The sequence below is a fragment of the Exophiala spinifera genome (genome assembly GCF_000836115.1).
Source record: "Exophiala spinifera strain CBS 89968 unplaced genomic scaffold supercont1.3, whole genome shotgun sequence".
Classification (NCBI taxonomy): domain Eukaryota; kingdom Fungi; phylum Ascomycota; class Eurotiomycetes; order Chaetothyriales; family Herpotrichiellaceae; genus Exophiala; species Exophiala spinifera.
Genome location: NW_015622515.1, coordinates 2296239 through 2317045, shown reverse-complemented (window position 1 = coordinate 2317045; position 20807 = coordinate 2296239). Strand labels below are relative to the sequence as shown.

The window sequence follows — 20807 nt, the reverse complement described above, 5'->3', positions numbered from 1 at the left end:
CCGTCTGCTAGCGACTTCAACTCGGCAGGGGGCCGTACAACGGGATGTGGCTGTCGCCAGTCAAGCGTAAACTGGAATATTTCGCCTTTGAAGCTTTGCCATTCGCGGCGGGTCGAGGCTTTCCCGCGGTTGATCTACACTATCCGGTCTCAGAGTATGAACAAGCGGAAAGATACAGTACTATCTTGACTGGCTGCTTGAGCATAAATCCATCCCCTGACTAGCGAGCGGTTGATCATCGCCCACCCTAATCATTCACACGCCCATCGCGCTGCACATATCCTCAAAATGGACCGAATCAGGAGCCTCTCAAACTAAGTCCGAGAACCTAAGTCACCACGCAGAAAGACCAGTGCAGGTCGATTCGAGCAATCGCTGCCCTCAGAGGAAGGCAGGCGTCCAAAGGCCGTGCATTTCAAGCTTTCCGTAGCTCACCAACACAGGAACTTTTTTTGTCGGTAGCTTTCAATGGCTTCCGATTACCATGTATACCTTCCGGCAGCATTTCGTCACCGAAGAAAATCCCATGTAGTAGCGCGCCCACCGACCGAAGAAAGATACTAGATATAATCTTCACCTGCCTTCACGCAGCAAACCCTCTTATTGACGCCCTAAACCCCGCCTCTAGATGATATGATAACAGCCCCCCGTGAACCTGGTTCATCCTCTGCAGAGATGCCAAAAGTCGGCCCGCGGCGTAAAAACTCCTGCGTACCCTGTCGCCTGAGCAAGTCAAAGGTTGAGTGACCAAGCCGAACCCTTCGAACGAATGATGATACTAACAAAATAGTAAGTGCTCTGGTGGTATACCTTGTTTGACATGTCAGCGGAAGCGAAGCCGGCCTACTTGTATTTACACCGCCGAATCATCAGGAAACAGTTATTCTGATGGGGTGGGTAGTCCCTGTCTCTCAGCGATTGTGACGAATGGCTGACGCGATAGGCTGCTTTGACGCCCCTGTTCGAACTAAACCAGCCGGACGGATCCACCTGCCCTGTACGACAGGAGTCGCTTGACCATGGGCGCAATGACAATATCGATGATGATCACCATTCTTTTGTGCCGTCACTGTCTTTCTACGGGGGTTTGTCGCTGGTTCGGGCCGTTGACGTGGTATTTTCTTCCGCCTACACCTCTTGATGGGGACTTACGCGTAATTGGTAGTTCAAAACGCTGAAATCCGCGAGAGCGGACTCACCCAGTGCCATTGCCTCGATCAATATCATTCAAACCTTTGGGCTATATCCAGGAGATGATAATAGTACACTTCCTCCGCAGAAGATGGGTCCCGAGCAGTCTAATAGCCCGGGAGGACTTTGCTTCATCATCTCTCCAGACTCAAAAATTCAGCTTCCGAATCCTCTTCGCCACATGTATGGTGAATTCATGTCTCTACGGCGGCTTCTCGAGGAGGGGAAGGTCATAGAGGCCTGGATAGGACTGTCTAGCTTGATTGGTATAGATGAAGTGATTAGGTGTCAGGCCGTCGTCATTCCCGTAGAAGTGTTTGTTGCTGATGATGTCCAGTGAACCAAGACGATACCGTTGATGGATTGGTGGAGTATCCACGTTGTATGTGGTGGCTTCTCAAAGACCTCGACGCTCAATTGAGCTTGATGCTAGGCCGGCCACCACGCACAGCTATCCAGAAAGAGATACCGCAGCCGTCGCTCGAGGGTCTACCCGATAAGGAGAAGACGTTCCGTCGAAACATCCGAGACTTTTCATCATTAGTGCTGGAGGCCATGGAACTTGCCAAATCGGAGGAATCGCAGACACACGACACCTATATGCAGAGTCTGGAAGAGTATTTACTGCGGGTCATTCAACATCAAGCTCAACTCCCTCTGTTGCAACAGGGAGCTCACAAAACGATTCCGTTGTTGGTTGCTATTGCTGACCATCAAATTGAGGTTCAGTTATTTGAGATTATCATTCGCTGTGGTTTGGTTCGATGCTTCTCAGTTGCCCCGACGGCTGGAGATAAGGAAGCCGCCCAAGGGAGAAACCCTCACTCCTCAGACGACAACAAAGTGAGAAGCATGGTTAGTAACCTATTACAGTCGGCGCGAGTAGTTTGCGACACCTTTGCTTACATATATGACATTGACACAAGCATTGCTGTCTCGTCCTGGCCGCGATGTTTTGGGCTCTTTTGCGCAGCGCTTATGCTGGCCATGTCCCGACTGCGACGGGAAACGGTGCTGGACGAAGACGTGTTTCGCGTGGAACGAGCTCTTGACGTCTTTCGATGTCGTTCTGCGAGTTGTCCAGGATCTGGCATCGCCCCCTGCGCAATTACAACTTTGAAAATACTCCTGAGACATATCAGGTTGCTCATGGCAGGGCAAATGGGAGATATTTCGATCATATCCCATGGTGCGACAGTAACATCACCGGTGCCAAGACTTGATTCACCTCCGATCCCGTCTAAGACACAAGGCAGAATATCAGCAGCACATATAAATGTGGAGAGAAGAGCTCAGCTCGGCCTCAGGCATAAAATGACATCATCTCTTCAAGACGATAAGCAGAGAAGGAGAACCAAGAAGAACGGATATCGAGAAAAGTTGAATCCGCCTTTACAAGAGCTCATTGCAGCGGACGGACTGAGCTTGAAGAATGTTCCTGAGCCCCTACCATCTATACAGATGACTACGGGGATCAACCAGATAAGAACGATATCGAATCATAATCTGTCGCCGCAGGAGGGCCTCGCTCAGCGCTCATACCCGATTGACGCAATCACCTCGTTCAACGCAGTTGGTCAGAAGGACTATGCACCAACAAATTGTACGCGCACCGGCCAAATTGACTCTGCACAACCACTTAATCTTGGTCCATTCGCACGCCCACCGATGTGGATGGAAGGACTAGGGTGGACAGAGTGGTGGTAGCCGCAGAATGCACGCATCTAAGGATGATTGTTCACGATCTCAATTGAGCAAGGAGCCTGCAAACTCTATTGCTTGCACAGTATCAAATGGGCATCAACAACTTTCTGCCAGTAGCGTCTAGTTCGGTATAGGTGCTAGATATTGACGCTGTTAAAGTGAGCTGCTTGGACTATCCGGGAACTCGCAAACGGCCGATAGATCGTTAATGTCAGTCATAACCAGAACACTGCGTGGCTCTTCCTTTGGCCAGAACACACATGCAGGGTGCCAGAAGAGACATAGGATTGATACCAAGCAGTGACTTCCTTTTCCGTCTCCTCAGTAAGATACTCTCCTTAGATCGTGAGTCTCAATGAGGTGGGCCGAGAAGAGTTCGTCTTACATAGCCATGATGCGAAGAAAACCCAAAAATTTCAGGAAAGCAGTAAACATCTCTGTTACCATTGGTAGTAGCGGTGTCGGTGCGAAGGAAAGCCTATTGTGAACAACAGCACAGCGGATTTTGGAGCGCAGACATTAGCTATTCCGGTATTTCGACTCACATCATCTGTGATGAATATGGTCCACTGAAACAGTACACGTCACAACCCCTATCATTTTAAAATTAACATAAGGGGAGATTGAACGTTAGCAGGGCCGTCTCGTAGAGGGCGGGACTAATGGGTCTATAGGGAGTGGCCACCGTATGCTCGGAAAAATGCGCGCACATGCAACGCTACTCAATAGGCTGATTTGGCGGCGGGAGGTTGCGTTATAGATATGATCAACAGAGGATCGATCGTACGTACATACCTGCGAGCTCTACAGCTTCTTGACAACTCAAAGGATGAAGAGATGTACCGAAACGGCGTGGTTCTTGAAATGCGATTTTCCTTCGAAAACCATTCCACGGCAAGCCACATTGTCGGGGCAAGGAATTCGGTCCTTCTCTTGGAAGTGCCGGAGGCGACAGCGTTCGGCGTGTCGCTGGAGTGAGTGCTTACCGGCATACCGTTTCTCCCGATCTTCTTGGGGTAGATCACTGCACAGGCAGAAAAGACATTGATGTTTCTGATACGTCAACGGGGATATACACTTCAAGGTTGGTGACGGTGATAGGCCTCGAGTATCCTGTTCGCTAGCTAAAGGTATCTCTCTCGTCGATCGTCTTTCACGTCGTCGACACAGTGCGATCATCGAGACGGAACATTTTATGTGTCGGGATAATGCCTTGGGACCAGTGAATATCGCCGGGTCGCTCATGGCGGCTTCCGCAATCTGCCGTCGTTCGAAGATCTTGATCTGTGTCGAGTCCGACTCTGGAGCCGGCACTTGCCCCTGACTGAAAATCCTTTAATCTGCTGTTGAATCGCCTCAACAGGAGCCGTTTCGTCATACTGACTCAGAACTCTGAAGTTTGCTCCCTCTGTTTTGTAAGGAGCTTAACTGACCAATGAGCATCATATGAGACATGAGGGGGACTATTAATCTAGGCCCGGGAGTGATCAGTAAAACCTACCCCTCAGCAAACATCTGTTCCAGATAAGCCTCTGTGAACTTGAGCGGTACTGTAAGTTGAAAGACCTTCTCAAGGAACAAGTCAGACTTCCAGGCCTTTCAGGTAAATGGTATCTAGTTGAGCCGCTCGGGCTTGTGAGGCTTTCCTGGAATTTGCCTAAGACTGGCGCGGCGGTTATAGTTGTTGCTAGGCACCTTCTTACCCACAAGACTGAAAAGCTTCTCGTCTTTTGTCAGGTCTTCCGAATTACAGCACTGGTACTGATTTAGTGATAGCGTAGCGTTCTGACTCTACATTTTGTGCACGCCTCCGTAGCGACCGGGCAGTTGCTGGTACGAATATGAATAGGGTACGGGTAAGAAACCTTTGCTCCAGAGCTTTCCCACGCGAACTCATCGTGCCACGTCACTTTACGCGTCGAGAAATAAATCGGCCATGACTAAGCGCCCTTCATCATTCATCACCACCGCCATCATCAGCGTCCGAAATGATCCGTTTGGAAGAGGCAAAACACTCGATACGAGGTACATTCGCCTCGTTACGGTTGCCTCACAAATCCATTACTCGGTGCCCTCCCTCCCTCAGATGACCTCTAATATCTACGGGTACGACTACTGAAATCGACAATGTCTCGGGACTAACTAGGGGTTGCCGATCCCCAGGCCGAACATCTCGGTTGAGTTCTTCCACGCCGCCTCGCACACTTCTTCCACCGAGACGCCTTTGACCCTTGCAATCACATGCGCTACTTGGATGATGGTAGCTGGTTCGTTGCGACCCTTGACCATCAGCCCCTTCTGCCACTTTTCCTTCTTCACCGCTTTGGGAACCGCCGGGCCGCCGTCCTTCAGGTACTGTGACGACGCATGTGACGCTCTGATCTCGCACCATGGACCATCTGTCTCGATCTGTAGTCTATCCAGAGGGACCATCTTGACCGCCTGCAGGTTTTCTTCTGTCTTCATGCTGCAGCCGTTGATCCCAATATCGAATCCAAGCTTCAACAACGACTCCATCTCGGGCACAGTGCCGGTGAAGCTATGTACCAGTCCTCGCTTGGGGAGTTTGTCCAGTCGTGCCGAGAGAATCCTCTCAAAATCCTCGCTACATGCCCTTGAGTGCAGAAAGAGCGGCATTTGCAGCTCTTCGGCCAGGTCGAGTTGAAGTTCAAAATACTTGAGTTGGACATCTTTGGGCGATAGAAAGAGCCGATCGTAGTCTAGACCGATCTCCCCAAAAGCGACTGCATGTCCACTGTCCTTTGCTTGGATGGCAAGTGCTCGAAGGTCTTGAATCAATGCCTCAGACCCTTTTGGATAGTGGTCGAAGTCTTTCGTCGAGCAGGGATGTATTCCGACGGTCGCGTAACACTTGCCAGCTGGGTGTTTTTCAGTCACAGAATACTAATTCTCCGTCCTCAAGGTTTCACCTACGGTATTGCTTTGCGATTTCCACCGCATGTCGAGACTCTTCCAAGCTTGATCCGGTGACCATGAATTTTGTGCAGCCGACATTCAAGGCTCGTTCAATCACGGCGTCGAGATCATCTTCGTGTGCCTTTTTACCGTGGTATACCCCGCGAAAGACGGGATCTCCTAGATTGATGCCGATCTGCTTCTCGTCAGTCATTGATGCCACGTAATGAAGGGGCCTGCCTATCCACGCACGTCGGCATACCTCAGCGGTTTGCTCTCAGCCATTGTCACGTAATTGAAGCGAGCCGATCCAGGATTCTGTGGTGCTGACGGGGATTTATCAGTCGATGCATAGAATTGGGGGCCTACATCAAATGAGTCAGTATCATCATTAGGTCACATCGAATGACTCCCTACCGCCCAAGAAAGTGTAATCTGTTCGCAATGCAGAAGATCGTTGAATGTTGACAATTCTGCTGTTCAAACAACTCCGGACCCGTGGCAGCATCGAATTTGGTCTAAACAGCGCTCAAACATGAAGTAGTCTGTGTTACGGTGTAACATGGTGAGTCCAACGAAAAAGACAGAGAGAAGATAAGGCTGGCGGTCTGACGAGGCTGCGGAGGAAGAAGCTACAGCTAAAATGGCCACTTTGATTTCGTCTGGCATAGTGTGCGGATAACGTCAATTTGAGGCCACCAAAAATCAACGCTCTTGTCCAGTTTGTGGTCTTCTTCACCACCAGATAATTATCTACTCAGGTAGGTCAGGTAGGCTCTTGTAGTACTTGATACGGAGAACTCGTATAGTCCGTGGAAATATAAATTCGTGCACCCCGGTCAATTCTCCGGTCTGTGGCCAATCTCTCAGCAAATCGATCATCATTGGGTCGCTCTCGACGTGACTCGCCGCTCGTTGCTTATGAAACTATCGCCTTGACATGCCATTCTGAGGACAAGGCCGACAATAAATACGAGCATCGATCAGCCACAGCCACAATTCACTTCCTGCGGCATCTCGCAAGCTCATATAATAAAGTGTCATCTCGACCCAAAGACGGGAACTACAATTGTCCTTTTTCCACCAACCTCGACGTCACCTTCGGACTTTCTTCGTCCTGTGCCACCGTTCAAGACTTTGGGACTTTTAGTTCTAGTCAATCTGTACACGGGACCATTGCATCTTCCAAAGTGGAGATACAGTGATAACGCCGCTATTCACAGCCGGTGACCGGTCGTCAGCCTGCTTATTATTAATCTTTTATTCTAAACAGCTCAACGCTTTAATTTGTCACCAAGAGCTGTTTCACTCAACTCGACACGACATATTGAGCCCACAGCTTACAAACAAAACAACCCTAAAGGATAGACAAAACACCAATGAGCGCATAACCGCGGCAATCTGTCTACAGACCAGCATTCGAAACCCCCTTTACCTGACTCCAGGTGCCCGCCTAGGGAGCTAGAGAGGGATCCACCCTGAAGTGCTCCCTCGATCCATATACACTTGTGTCCACACACACACATACACACGCACAACACACCTTATCGGCGTATCTGGCCCACCGAGGGTGTACATATAAAAACCCACCACATATCCCCCCTTCCAGCACACAAAAGTCGCCAAAATAGAGACTTCAAAGAGACTTTCGCACCTCTACCTACGCTCACTCAGCCGAAGCAGGAGCAGGAGCCAGTCCCGATCTCCCATTCTCTCATCGCCGTCATCCCCACTGCCTCCGTCTCCGCTGATGATGGCAGGACCACCGCCGTCATCAGCGCTCGACTCCGCCGGTCCTGATGCAGCAGCAGCAACAGCAGCAGCGAACAAGGACAAAATCGTCCTCGTGACCGGCATAAACGGGTACATCGCCGGCCACATCGGCCTGCAGCTCCTGCAGAAGGGGTACACGGTGCGCGGGACGTCGCGGTCGTCGACGGCGCACGCGCACCTCCTCTCGGGGGCGTTCGAGGGCTACGAGTCGCAGTACGAGCACGTCGTGGTCCCGGACATCACGGCGGCGGGGGCGTTCGACTCGGCGGTGCGCGGCGTGCACGCCATCATCCACACGGCGTCGCCGGTCGACTTCTCGCTCACGACGCTCGAGGCCTTCTACGGCCCCGCGGTCGGCGGCAACCTGTCGATCCTCGACTCGGCGCTCGCGCACGCGTCGTCGACGCTCAAGTCCTTCGTGGTCACGTCGTCGGTCGCCGCCGTCGTCGACCGGTGGAAGCAGCCGCCCGGCCACGCGTACACCGAGGCCGACTGGAACACGAGCGGCGAGGCGGTGGCGCGCGAGACCTTCTCGCCCGGCGTGGCCTACGGCGCGTCCAAGGCGGCGGCCGAGAGGGCGGTCTGGGACTGGACGTCGGCGCACAAGCCGCCGTTCGCCGTCGCCGCCATCAACCCGTCCGTGGTGACGGGCCCGCCGGCCTCGTTCCCCAAGACGCCCGAGGCGCTCAACGAGACGCTCCTCCCCGTCTGGCGCATCTGGAGCGGCGACAAGACGGTGCCCGCGCAGATCGGCAGCGCGGGATACATCGACGTTCGCGACGTCGCCCGCCTGCACGTCTGGGCCATGGAGCACCCCGCCCGGAGCGACGGCCAGCGCTACCTCGTCGCGAACGGCAAGGCGCCCCCGCAGGCCGCCGCGGACCTGCTGCGCGAGAGGTTCCCCGACCGCGACATCGTCGTCGGGAACCCCGGCGAGGGGTACACCCCGGACTACGCCTTCGTCGACGGCGAGCCCAGCATGGTCTCGACAAAGGCCCTCGACGCCCTCGGCGTCGACGGCTTCATCTCCTACGACAGGTCCATCTTGGACACCGTCGACGCCTTTGAGAAGCAGTGGCCCGGTCACGCGAAGAATTTCAAGCAGTGAGAGATGGAGACCGTAGAGTGGATAGAGATGCCGATACCGATAGAGAGATACCAAAAGACGAAAGAAAAAAACAAAGTGAGATTAGCTTTAGAGAGACAGAGACAGAGACACGAGAGAGATATTTATACACGGCGAGTCTTTATATATACCTACATGGAAACATGAAATTCTCCATTTTTGTTTGTTTCCTCATTCATTACCTTGACTCCACACACGCTCGCTGACCATACTCACCTGTGATGTCGGCCACAACTGGCGATGTCAGAAGACCAAGATGCCAATCCAGCGAGGACCATCCACAGAGAGGGTGAGAGAGGGAGAGAGGGAGAGGGAGAGGGAGAGAGAGGGAGAGGGAGAGAGAGAGAGAGGGAGAGGGAGAGAGAGAGAGAGGGAGAGGGAGAGAGAGGGAGGGAGAGGGGGCTTTTGATAGGGTTGAGATATATATATATATCTAGATATCTATTCTATGTAATGGCTCTTCTTCCATAGACCCCCCCAGAGACGAAGAGAAGAAGTGACAGAAACCACTCACTCAACATCACTCACGACCCAGGTGACTACTCAGAAGCATTCAGTATTCTCCTTCATCTATCCACGTTAACAAATCGAGGCACACACTCAATTCGAGTCTACGACATAATACGAAAAAGGCCCCCATCACTTCCACAAAGTGAACATACGCAACACAATTCCCGGAAGGAGAATCATCAGCCTCTACATTTCTAACATCAATCAACCCAATAAACAAACAGCCCAATAATTGATTTGCTCTGACTTGACCATGACAATAACTACTCGCCTTACTACTCCTCACGCTTTTGATCTCCATCGTCCGCAACCAAGATCAACTCCAAGGTCCAATCCGCATCCCGTGCCAACAATCTCTGTCTGCGTGCCATGGGCATCATTTCTGTCATCCCACATTACATGCACATGCACAAACACAACCGCAACTGAAAACCCTAAAGTCGTGGTCTGCTCAACTTCAAGATACAATCCCAACGCCGTTCTCCAATCCATCAAGAAGAACTTTCCGTGACTGTCGTATGCATACGATTCCTTGATTCTGGTAACCGAAATCCGTCTTGGCTCTAGTTCCTCGAATCCTCGTCCTGATGCTTTAAGCTCCCTCCCTCAAGCTACTAAAACATGGTACCGAATGTGCCGTCCGTCTCGATCCGCTTTCGCGGGCTCCCCTCTGTATCTGGCTTACGATGTCTGTGTAGTGAAGGTTAGCATTTGATATACCGTGAGAGGGTTGAACATAATTACCTGAAAGTGAAACCGACAAACAAACTCTTGCCCATCTTCTCGTCTCTCTCAGCCATGTCTTCGAGAGCTCGTTGCTTGTCATGCACCTCCTTGTACTTAGCCATGTCTGCCTCGTTGCTAAAGTCGTCAAAGTATCCAGCGTCGGTCTCAGAGTCAAGCTCAGGCACAAAAGGCGCCTTTTGCTCTCGCAGTGCATTGAAATCAACCTCGGCAAAGTACTCATGCTTGTGGATTTCTGAAATGTTCTTGAAACGGTTGTCCTTGGCGGCGACGAGGCGAGTGATCAGATCCCATGTGCGCTTGCTGAGAAAATAGTTCGGATCGTCGTAGATTGGCTTTCGCAGAACACGTTGCCATCTCTTCAAGTTCTGCCAGGTCTCATCGACCGTAGCGCCAGCAAAAGGTGGATAACCGGCAAGTGCCTCAAACAACATGCATCCAAGGGACCAGTAGTCGACGGTAAAGTCGTACTGCTCACCTTTGAGCACCTCAGGCGCCATGTAGTCGGGAGAGCCGACGATGGACTTGGCATAGTTGATGTCCTTCTTTCGCAGAGAACGGTAGCCCTCACGTCGCTGATCGGCTGATCGATCTTCAACTGGTGTGATGCCGAAAGGCACCGGGGTATTTCCGACCTCTTCAAGCTTGATTCTCATGCTTTCAATTTTGATGGGGCTCAACATACCAGCTGCAAGACCAAAATCGGTGAGCTTGACGTGGCCAGTAGCATCGATCAAGAAGTTCTCCGGCTTCAGGTCTCTGTGGATGTAGCCTAAGGTGTGAAGAGCATCAACACATGCAAACATCTCGGCAATGTAGAATCGAGCATGTCTGTTATGGAGCACGCCAGTGTTATTCAGGAGTGTTCTGAAATCACCACCTGGAACATATTCCATGGCAAGGTAGATCTGTTCGTCGTCCTGGAACGAATAGAGCAGTTTCACAAGCCAGTCAGACTTGGCAGCAGTCAGAATATCTCTCTCGGTCAGGATATGTCGGACTTCGTCCAGCTTGAACAGCAATTTCTTTCTCATAACCTTGAGTGCGCAGACTTCGCGTGTGTCCTTCTTTTGAGCCAGGTAGACCTGACCATAACCGCCTTGACCAACTTGTGTCAAGATCTGGAAGTCGCCGTGGCGGAGACGAGTGCGACGTTTCCGCAGATTAGCACGTTCACGCCCAAGATACTTGTGCAAGGCAGCATCGTATTCTTCTTTCGGGGTCTCCGGTGGTTCTGGGAAAGAAGCCTTGAACGCACTTTCTCGAGATTGACGGTTGTGCACGTAGGAAAGGAGGTCGAAGTAGTAGTCGAGGAAGTCTAATCCAGTCAGAGACAGACCAGCATGTCTTTTGCCATGAACACTTACACAGTTGAGTCACATTTGCGAGGCGCTTGACTTTGGGGAGTTGCAGTCTCTGCATCTCTTCGGTGGTCAAGCCACGTGTGATTGTTTTCCTCGACTCGGTTGGCTGGTATTGCTCTTGTCTCGACAACGCAGCGTGGTTTTGCTGGACGTCCTTGCCATATCTGATGGCTGGTGCGTTTTCCTTGTTTGACTGACGGGTAGGACTCTCAGAACGGCCATAGTGATGGTTGTTGTGATCAGTAAAGGGGTCCCTGTTGACATTGTCGGTGCCAACCGAAAGACCTTGTTTCGTAGGTGACAACGGCTGAGTCTTGGTAGGCGATGCAGGAGCCAATTTCATAGCATTCTCAAAGACGTTTGGCAAGTCATTGGCGCCGGGAGGAAGTTGTTTCTTGCTTGGACTGCCCTGCGGTGTCTGGACCGGGCTGGTGAAACCATGATTTCCACCAGGTGTTGTCGGTGTTTGAGGACGATCGTACAGCTCATTGCCCGAACGAGTGTGCAAGAGAGGAGGAGGCATAGGCATGACCATCTTGAGGTCTTTTTGTGAGGTTGGAGAGAGTGGTGGGTTAGCAACGGCCATGCGTGTCCTGGGTGAGGTTATGTTTTGGGGACTGGTATTGTAGGGTGTTTGGCGGAGGCCTCGCTAGCCCTTTCCGCACGGTGAAGGGCAAAGGTTGCTTCTTGTGACCGACACCTTCAGAACACCAACCCGGTGGCTAGTGAAGACAAATACAGTGCAAGTGCCCTGGAACCCAGCTGCGCATGAGGACGAGATCAGGACTAGCAGTCAGCTAAGAGGAGGAGAATATGCCCTGCTAGGGTTGACTACAATACAATGCATCTTGCGTGGCCTCGCTAGCCTCAATTTACTGCCCTGGTGTTTCCGGGCAACCAAGAGATAAAGCACTAGCCACAGTTTGCCTTCAGCCTCACCAGGAACGCGCTACAGCCAACGAGCACAGGGGGCGCCGGGCGGGACAAGGCTACGGCTGCACTACCTTAGGCTTCCGCTTGATAAGCCCACAAGCCAGGTCGAAGCCCTCGAGCCACAGCCGTTCCGCGCGCCACTACAAGTACACAAGGCGTGCAGTTTTGCTGCCCGACGTCATTATCATAGGGCAATGAATTCAATCTTAGAATCAGCGCGTCATGGACCATCAACATCAGGACTCTAGATCAGGCATGGGACGGATGAGGTGACCTGCTATAGATGAAGAAAGGATTCCCCCAAACACATTCCAAGTCTTCTTCACCCTGGCATCCAGAACAGTGAGTCGTTTGAGCCGCCTCGCTTCCACCATGTCGCATCCCACCACCACCACCGCGGCCCCGTGGAAGCGATTATTCCAGGAGCATCTCGCGGAGAGTGCTGGCAATCGTGGGTCGGGCGTCGAGTTCATGCTTGCGACAGTCACCAAGGACGGTCTACCCCGCGTGCGGACCTGTATCTTCCGTGGCTTCTGGGCCACGTTGCCAGAGAATGAGTATAACAAACTCCCCAAAAACCCGGCCATCTACGAATCCGACTGTCCGACTTTCACCACGGATGCACGGATGGGCAAGACGTTTGACATATTCGCAACCGGCAAGGGCAAAGGCGATCTCGCACAATCTCGATCGGGCTCTGGAGGCGGCGGGCCCGTGGAGGCAGTTTACTGGGTCAAGGACACGATGACCCAGTGGCGTGTACGCGGCAAATGCTGGATCGTGGGACCCGACGACATCGAAGACGGCGAAGAAGCACAGAATTCCGGCACCGTCACCGTCAAGGCCGAGGTCGGTCGGTACATGCGAACGAAAGAGCATCACGCGGAGAAGAACAAGGATTGGTCATGGAAGCGCGAGGTTGAAAATTACTTTGAGAACCTCTCTCCCATGATGAGAGGCTCCTTTAAGAACCCCGAGCCCGGCAAAGCAGTAGATCTGGGCAAGGACGAAGAAGCAGGGGAGGGACTGGGCCAAAAGGGAGGCCATCTTTCCGACGAACCACTGGCCAGAAAAAACTTCCGCGTCTGCATCATCACGCCTGAGCAGGTTGAGGCAGTGGATCTGAGTGATCCAGCCAACGCAAAAAGACAAATTTGGACTTTGGCAGAAGAAGTTGGTGGACCAGGCGGAAGACAGCCGAGTGAAACTATAGGCGAGTGGAATCTGGTTGAGACATGGCCCTAACGCATGGTGTTTAATCTAAGGGCAACCGATTATGAAAATCGATACTTGTTGGCAAACTTAATGCTTCGTAATTGAATGCATTCTCAAAGTGTTTACATCTCAAATCAGCAGAGTTATCACTTTTGAGCATCATCTGATTGTGAACAGTGTTCGTGACCTCAATACTGCTCGCGAGCTTGAAGGATATTTTTTTTGAGTCTTCACCATCTTACAGCATGGCGGCCACCCCCAAGACCGCAGCACCCAACGCGCCCCAGCCAGCAGTAAGTACAACCGCGCTGTTGCTAGTCTGAGAGCTCGATGAACCGCTCGCCGTTGCACTTGGCGTTGAGGTGCTTGAAGATGAGGCTGGGCCAGATCCGGAGCCGCCCTGGGGCGACCCATCTCCATTGGTTGCATTGGCATTGACAATCGCCGACAGTGGGAAGGCTGTGACGCCAGTCCCGTTCTTACAAGCACTTGGCAGGGATTGAATTGTTGGATCAGATGTGAACGTGAGATCGGCACACTAGACAAGTATGTTAGTCAACAGCAACTCGAACAATGCGCCCAGAGCGATAACGTACTATATACAAGCCGCCACCAGCCTCGTTATCTGTGATCACCTGCAAAGTACCATTGGTGCCGTCGGTGATGTTCAAGCCGGCAGGGATCTTGACCGTAGGCAGACAGAAATCGCCCAAGCCCTGCTGCTGGAAGGTCTGTTCGAGGGTGATGTCGAAGCTGTCGCCAGGCTGGTTGCCCAATGCGAGCAGCATCTGGACGACAGTTCGATCGTGCTCCATTTCCAAAGCTACAGGGAAAGCCGAATTCGAGACGGAAGTGCGGTTCGCCGAGATTGGAAAGCCGCCACAGGGGGAAGTGGGCTCTGTGTCATCGACATCGCTGCGCGGTGTTGGGTAGAGCATGTGGAAGTGAGCAGTGGCCAACAGAGGCAGCGAGAGGACTGCAAGGAGCGATTGAGGAACCATTGTGTCGGTAGATGAGATCCAGGAATTGGTAGACTTGAGTGGTCAGGGCAACACGAAGACGATCAGAACGTAGAAAAAGAGGGACGAGCCAGGGCAGATGGAGGAGCGAGGAGGGCGGCAAGCACAGGATGAAGTGACAGGAAGAATGTACAGCAGGTCGTGAGCCACGGTCCAAATATGTCGGCTCCTGCAGTGGAACTCAAGGTGCCCTTTAGACCACCCACTTTGTAGCTTGTTTTATGATCGCGCCGGAGCTTCGCTTGCTTGTTGAGCTTACCTGACCTTGCTTGATTCAAGCATTGGTGAAGGCACGCACGTAGAATACCTCGTTGGTTGGAAAGAGCACATTTGTGGTGGAGAGCGAAAACATGCTCACTTTTTTGTTAGCCCAGCCTTCGCAGCGCGGGACAGGGGCTCGAGGATCGCTAAGGGATTCCGAGGGGGAGAACAAGGGGCAACTCGTATTGGACGAGTCGATGGAGTCCCACAATCGCATTCACGTTCCTTTTGTAAGGGCTGGTCATGGGCGCGTGTGGTGGCACAAGTGGTACGAGCATATGAGCACCACCACGAGGTAAGCGGTCTAGAGCAGCCGTTTCTGAGTCTGAAGCTTCAGTTCGATGTATATCATACAATCATCAATCGGAATTGCCAATGCCCAGCTGTACCGACTCTAACGAAATAAGACGAGCCCTGAACGTCCCTCTGCCGTCCAACGACCTCCTATCGACAGTTTGTTGAGGGCGGGCGATAGGTCAAGCTTTTGGCTATAAAATATAGGGGTATCATTAAACGTCGCTCAATGCAAATGTTCGTCAATCTGAGCATATCTGCCCACTGCCAGTTCGCCGACAAAAACACCAGCCAGCACCGAGAGAAAGTAGCCCACGTTCATAGTCATAACGGCCAACATGCTGTCAGAGGTCAGGTCCTGCTCGAAACCTCGTAGAGGAAATTGATCCAACTTACAGTAAATATGCGATACCGGCAATAAGGGTGGTCAGACAAGCACGAGGTACATCGACAGAGAGTCGGAAAGGGACCACTGCTCCGGTCGATGCTTGTACAACTTTGATGTTCTCCTCCACACCGTTCGCTGTGACCAGCGAACCGGTTTTGGCGTCCGGATCCTGATCAATCCTACCAGCTTCCGTTTGCCGCCCTCGTACAAGCACAAAGCGTCGATTTTGGGCAGCAGTCAACCACCTCTGTTCACAAAGAGCCTTTCCTGCAAAGAGAAGTCGTAACATGATGGCGAGAATGATCAGGAAGATACAGGTGCCGGCGTAGCCTCCTATTGACGACGGTGTCCATGAATTCGAGTAAAGAGGAGTGGTGTGGCCGGTGAAGAATGTCATGTCCATATGGCTCATGCCGGACATCGAATCAGACATCGAATGAGACATGATGGGAGATGTTCTGGGTGCGACGCTGTAATCGAGGTGGGAGAAGGCGTAGTTTTGCTGCCTTGAAAAGTACTGGCTCTGGATCTGATACGCGTATACAGCGAACTGTAGAGTTGCTGGAGTTCTGCAATTCCAAAGGGTGCAAAGCTGTAGGTTTAATGATGCGCGACAGAGTCAGAGGTTGAGCATGTTACAGAAAATGGGCCGCGTCTTCGTTCACCGGCGAGGTGAGCAGCATGACATTCTAGTGGGCATCCGAGTCCACCACGTTGCTATCGACAAGACGCATGATTCTGGGTCGGTGATCGAGGCCAGCGTGAGCTTGATTTGACTGATCTGACTGCGTGGGCCAGTGAGGCTGCTGAGGGCGTGGGAAAGACCCGTGTTGAGCAAGTTCTTGGCGAGCAAGTTTGTCGGCTTCACACTTTTAGCTGCGGTTGAGGCGCATGCACAATCCGCTTTCGGCACAGTTCGCCAGTGAACGTCTTTTCCCCTTTGTCGCCGTCTCCGTACCGTCTGTACCTCGTACAGTACACCGCCCCGGTGCACGTCGCGCCTTGTTGAGCATGTTTCCTTTGTTTCTCCTAACGTGCTCCAGTGCTAATCAGGTGGACTCCCTTGGTCCCGACCGATCCTTTTATCCCGAGAGCACGTTTTCCCTGGCAGATCCTGGGCCTTTGGAGGTTTCTTTTCAAGAACAGAACATCACACAGTTGTATCTTACGCCGCCTCCGGTTTTTGTTCACGACTTTATCACACCCTGAGGCCGAACCAACCCAGCTGTCTCTGGCATATGTTCGACGGACAAATACCAAGTACTCGACTGCATCTATGGCACTAAGCAGCAAAGTTTCATTGTCGTGATTGCTCTTGTGCCACGCCGGTACTTTTATTCACCACACCTTAAGCGAACGTCTAGAATTCTGCTCGTCTACTGCTGGTTTGCCATGGCTCTTTTCGCGAGACATGATGATGATGGGGACATGCCGGGTATGGATATGGATATGGGAAGCATGAGCCCGGGGAACCATGTTCCAGGTTACTTCTACATGCAGAGAATGTTCTGGGTGGTTATCGGTTCCGTCATTGCTTTCGCAGCCCTGCTGAATGTCCTTGACCATATCCTCCTCTGGCAACGGCAGCGAAGCCTCGACGCGAAGCCAAAGTCTTTTCTCTGGAGCTTCTATGCGACAGCAACAGCCATCAGCCGCGAAATCAATGCTTCCTCTCTTCCCACCTATCAATTTGGGTGGTTGAAGTTCCGCTCGCCTCCCTTGGGCAAAGTCATTGTGGTTCTGGCATACCTCACCACCGTCTGTGTGTTTTGCTTCTACAAATACGACACTGAAGATCAATGGAGCTGGGAGAACATCGCGTACCGGTGTGGATGTGTGGCTCAAACACAACTACCTCTAATCTTCCTCCTCGCGGGTAAGCAAAACATCATCGGCTTTTTGTCCGGCGTCGGCTACGAACGACTTTCTTGGTTACATCGATGGGTTGCCCGGGTTCTGTGGCTGACTGCTACTTTCCACATGGGTTTTTTTTTCCGAAGCTGGGCTCGCTACGATTACATCAAAGTGATGCTTACTACGGATAATATGACCCAGACCGGCTTCGCTGCTTGGTGCATCTTGACCGCCGTTGTGGCTACCTCCTTTGCACCGATGCGACGCTTGAGCTACGAGGTTTTTCTCGTTCTGCACCTTATCCTTTTCTCTGGATTCATTGGATGTGTTGTGATACACGTTGACTATGGACCGGGCTACGTCTGGGCGTGTGTTGCAATCTTCTTCTTCGATCGGGTCCTCAGATTTGCCATCACTCTTTTCGCCAACTTCTCAATCTTCCATCGAAGAGTGCCGGGAAGAGATTGGCTTTGGGCAAACAGAGCAACCTTGACCCCCCTGCCAGGAAACGTCACGCGGATTACAATTGACAAGCCAGTCCTGAGGTGGAATGCGGGACAGCACGTCTTTCTTTCGTGCCATACGGTGGTTCCTTTGCAGAGTCATCCATTCAGCATCACCTCGATCCAGTCCGATGAAAAGTTGGAATTTCTGGTTCAAGCACAAAGCGGTGGCACAAAACGGTTCCATCGGTTTGCCCAGAAGAATTTGGGCCTACCGAGTCAGGGAGATCTCGCTGTGCGCCGACGTAAGCTCGTCGGAATTGAAGGTCCCTACGGCCAAATCAGGCCATTGCGACAATTTGACAGCATCTGTTTCTTTGCTGGAAGTACTGGCGCTTCTTTCACAGTGCCCCTGATGCGCGACATCATACACCGGTGGAAGACTAGCGTTTCTGGTGCTGGCATCGTCACGAAGCGCGTCCGGTTTGTATGGGTGGTGAAGGCTCGCGATCGAGTGTCCTGGTTTCGGAAAGAGTTGGAGAGCGCGTTAATGGACGTTGACGAAGTCCGGCAACACGATGGTCATTCTGACAAGGAACTGGACCTCAGCATCTATGTGACTTGTGACGATAAATTGGAAGCATCCACTACCGAATTTAGATCTGAGCAACTGGCACATGGCACGGCTGAGATAGCCGCTATTGAGACCAAACAGGCTGGAACAGGCCCAAAAGTCACGGAGGAAACCGTTGACGTTCGATCGGTGGCGTCCAAAGACAACAGCCAAGATGGTTGCGGTCCAGACGGAAGTTGCTGCTGCAGGAATACCGTTGACGAGGTTGGAGAACCCAAAACTTGTTGTTGCTGTGCTCCCACATCAAGTGCAGAATCCTCGTCCATGTCGTCCCTCGATGAGAAAGGCTCCACTGAAGCAAATACTTCTACACAACGCCTCAAGCTGGTGGGTGGTCGGCCGAAGCCACGAAGTATCATCCGCAAAGTCCTGGAGGAGGCAGAGGGAGAAAGCGCAGTGGTGGTTTGCGGGCCACAGGGCTTACAGGACGATGTGCGACGAAGCGTGGTCGCATTATCAGATGAACGAGCGGTACATAAGGGAACTGGCGCGCAAGGGATATATCTTCACGTAGAGGGCTTTGGTTATTAGAGAGCAGCGGTTACAGCGTGGTGTGTGTTATTCTAGCATAGCGGTGGGAGTTCTGACAAAGGACTACATATTCTGATGATACCCATGAACTGAGAACTTTACAGCAAAACATTTATTGATTTGTATCTTGCATTTGATGGCACCACTAATCAATATCTCCCGTGGTCGCCGGTGTCGATAAACCAGGTCGTTGCTGGATTAGATGAGTAGGCCAGTGCTGCGGCCGTAACGTGGTTCGACCCAATCAGAGCCGGGTTAGTAACGGCGGGTCTCGTCCCCTGTTCCTCCGACTCTCGCTTCTGCTCAGGTACCTGGAGAGGTACGTAACTACCTAGATGTATCTCAGAGTGTCTCTACGTAGCCTCGCGACGGGCAACGGGGAAATATTCGTGCGCCAATGGCGCCCCCTTCATTGTCAGAAGATGTGGAAGACAGCGAGATCGAGGACATACAAAGGAACGACCAGCCCAGCGACCAAACTCGAACTCCCAGCATCAGGAATAACCTCATTCTTCCAAGCCTCTCGAACCTCCAAGATTTCTTCTACCTCGCTACAGGCCTAGCCTTGACATACGCGACCCACCCTCTAACTGCCATTGACACCTTTGTTCCTAGTCTTGTCAACATGTGGCCATTTAGCAGCAGCCCGTCGTTCAAACCGGAGAAGGATCTCCCCAGCCTCTCGGACAAAGTCATCCTTGTCACGGGAGGCAATGCTGGCCTGGGCAAAGAAACCGTCCTCCAACTCGCAAGGCACAATCCGCACAAGATCTTCCTAGCTTCGCGAAGTGAAGCCAAGGCCAACGAGGCGATTGCTTCCGTTAAAGCCAGCATTTCACAAGATGTGGACATCGAGTTTCTACCGCTCGACCTCGCGTCCTTGCCGTCGATCCACAAAGCGGCAGACCAAGTCGTCAGTCGCACGAACAGGCTTGACATCTTGATTCTCAATGCCGGGATCATGGCGGTGCCGGCGGAAAAAACCGCTGCTGGACAGGAGATCCAGCTGGGCACCAACCACGTCGGCCACTTTCTGTTGACCAAGCTGCTTCTCCCAACGCTCCAAAAGACAGCAAGCCAGTACAACCCCGACGTCCGAGTTGTTTCGCTGTCGTCCGAGGCATACAACTTTTCTCCCAAACTCGACACCATCCTGTCCACGGACAAGCTCTACGCCCAGGGCCCATGGGCTCGCTATGGGGCATCGAAGGTCGCAAACATCTTGTTCGCAGCGGAATTTGCACGTCGGTATCCGGCCTTCACGAGCGTGTCTCTGCATCCCGGTATGATCCATACGGGTCTATATGCACCGAACTTCCAGACGAATCCGCTCGTCAGATACGGAACCAAGCTGGTTGGTCCACTGATTTTCACGTCCGTTGCGGGGGGAGCATTGAACACTTTGTGGCTGGCGGCCGGTGCGAAGAAGGAAGCGCTCAAGAATGGACAGTACTACACCCCCGTCGGAAAGGCACAGAACAACAAATGGGCCACGGACGCCGAGGCAGGCAAGAAACTTTGGGAGTGGACGGAACAAGAACTCAAGAAGGCCGGCTACTAGGTTATTGTATGCTGAAGCGGAGGATCATTTTGCTGCGCCGTCCTGTACAAACGAATGAACCAATGATTTGTGTCGCGTGTGTGGTTTGGTTGGACGGAGTATAAGCGGCAGTGATATTTTGAATAGCCTGCAGAATGGAATGATACCCCGGCCACTCCTCAGCCGAACCGGTGTATGATTGCTTTATACTTACCTCGTCAATGTCCACCCCTTTTGATAACTGCAGCTGCTACCTCGAACTCGGACTCACACACAACGAGGCTGTGAGGCTCGAGAGACTGGCGCTTTGGGCTCTCCGGGGTAACGTTGTTCCGGTGTCGATCTCCCGCCAGAATCAACGACGTCA

At 52.3% G+C, this 20807-nt stretch overlaps 9 protein-coding genes across 9 annotated transcripts; 5 read left to right on the top strand and 4 right to left on the bottom strand.

Moving 5' to 3' along the window:
• Positions 1 to 1282: 1282 nt before the first annotated feature.
• On the top strand, positions 1283 to 2898 carry PV08_04584 (uncharacterized protein; the record flags this gene model as incomplete). Its single annotated transcript, XM_016378929.1, has 2 exons — positions 1283 to 1457; positions 1529 to 2898. 2 exons carry the CDS (start codon positions 1283 to 1285, stop codon positions 2896 to 2898), a joined length of 1545 nt encoding a protein of 514 aa, XP_016237606.1.
• Positions 2899 to 5037: 2139 nt separating this feature from the next.
• Positions 5038 to 6096, bottom strand: PV08_04583 (uncharacterized protein; the record flags this gene model as incomplete). Its single annotated transcript, XM_016378928.1, has 3 exons — positions 5038 to 5774; positions 5830 to 6007; positions 6064 to 6096. 3 exons carry the CDS (start codon positions 6094 to 6096, stop codon positions 5038 to 5040), a joined length of 948 nt encoding a protein of 315 aa, XP_016237605.1.
• A 1468-nt stretch (positions 6097 to 7564) lies between these two features.
• PV08_04582 (uncharacterized protein) lies at positions 7565 to 8692 on the top strand (the record flags this gene model as incomplete). Its single annotated transcript, XM_016378927.1, has 1 exon — positions 7565 to 8692. The coding sequence occupies one exon, from the start codon at positions 7565 to 7567 to the stop codon at positions 8690 to 8692; it is 1128 nt and encodes a 375-aa protein (XP_016237604.1).
• Positions 8693 to 9834: 1142 nt separating this feature from the next.
• On the bottom strand, positions 9835 to 11914 carry PV08_04581 (uncharacterized protein; the record flags this gene model as incomplete). The annotated part of the gene is made up of 3 exons (XM_016378926.1): positions 9835 to 9910; positions 9965 to 11282; positions 11332 to 11914. The coding sequence occupies 3 exons, from the start codon at positions 11912 to 11914 to the stop codon at positions 9835 to 9837; spliced, it is 1977 nt and encodes a 658-aa protein (XP_016237603.1).
• A 719-nt stretch (positions 11915 to 12633) lies between these two features.
• Positions 12634 to 13506, top strand: PV08_04580 (uncharacterized protein; the record flags this gene model as incomplete). Its single annotated transcript, XM_016378925.1, has 1 exon — positions 12634 to 13506. One exon carries the CDS (start codon positions 12634 to 12636, stop codon positions 13504 to 13506), a length of 873 nt encoding a protein of 290 aa, XP_016237602.1.
• A 208-nt stretch (positions 13507 to 13714) lies between these two features.
• Positions 13715 to 14477, bottom strand: PV08_04579 (uncharacterized protein; the record flags this gene model as incomplete). Its single annotated transcript, XM_016378924.1, has 2 exons — positions 13715 to 14014; positions 14073 to 14477. 2 exons carry the CDS (start codon positions 14475 to 14477, stop codon positions 13715 to 13717), a joined length of 705 nt encoding a protein of 234 aa, XP_016237601.1.
• Positions 14478 to 15276: 799 nt separating this feature from the next.
• Positions 15277 to 15883, bottom strand: PV08_04578 (uncharacterized protein; the record flags this gene model as incomplete). Its single annotated transcript, XM_016378923.1, has 2 exons — positions 15277 to 15391; positions 15447 to 15883. 2 exons carry the CDS (start codon positions 15881 to 15883, stop codon positions 15277 to 15279), a joined length of 552 nt encoding a protein of 183 aa, XP_016237600.1.
• A 947-nt stretch (positions 15884 to 16830) lies between these two features.
• Positions 16831 to 18900, top strand: PV08_04577 (uncharacterized protein; the record flags this gene model as incomplete). Its single annotated transcript, XM_016378922.1, has 1 exon — positions 16831 to 18900. One exon carries the CDS (start codon positions 16831 to 16833, stop codon positions 18898 to 18900), a length of 2070 nt encoding a protein of 689 aa, XP_016237599.1.
• A 397-nt stretch (positions 18901 to 19297) lies between these two features.
• Positions 19298 to 20461, top strand: PV08_04576 (uncharacterized protein; the record flags this gene model as incomplete). The annotated part of the gene is made up of 1 exon (XM_016378921.1): positions 19298 to 20461. The coding sequence occupies one exon, from the start codon at positions 19298 to 19300 to the stop codon at positions 20459 to 20461; it is 1164 nt and encodes a 387-aa protein (XP_016237598.1).
• Positions 20462 to 20807: the final 346 nt, after the last annotated feature.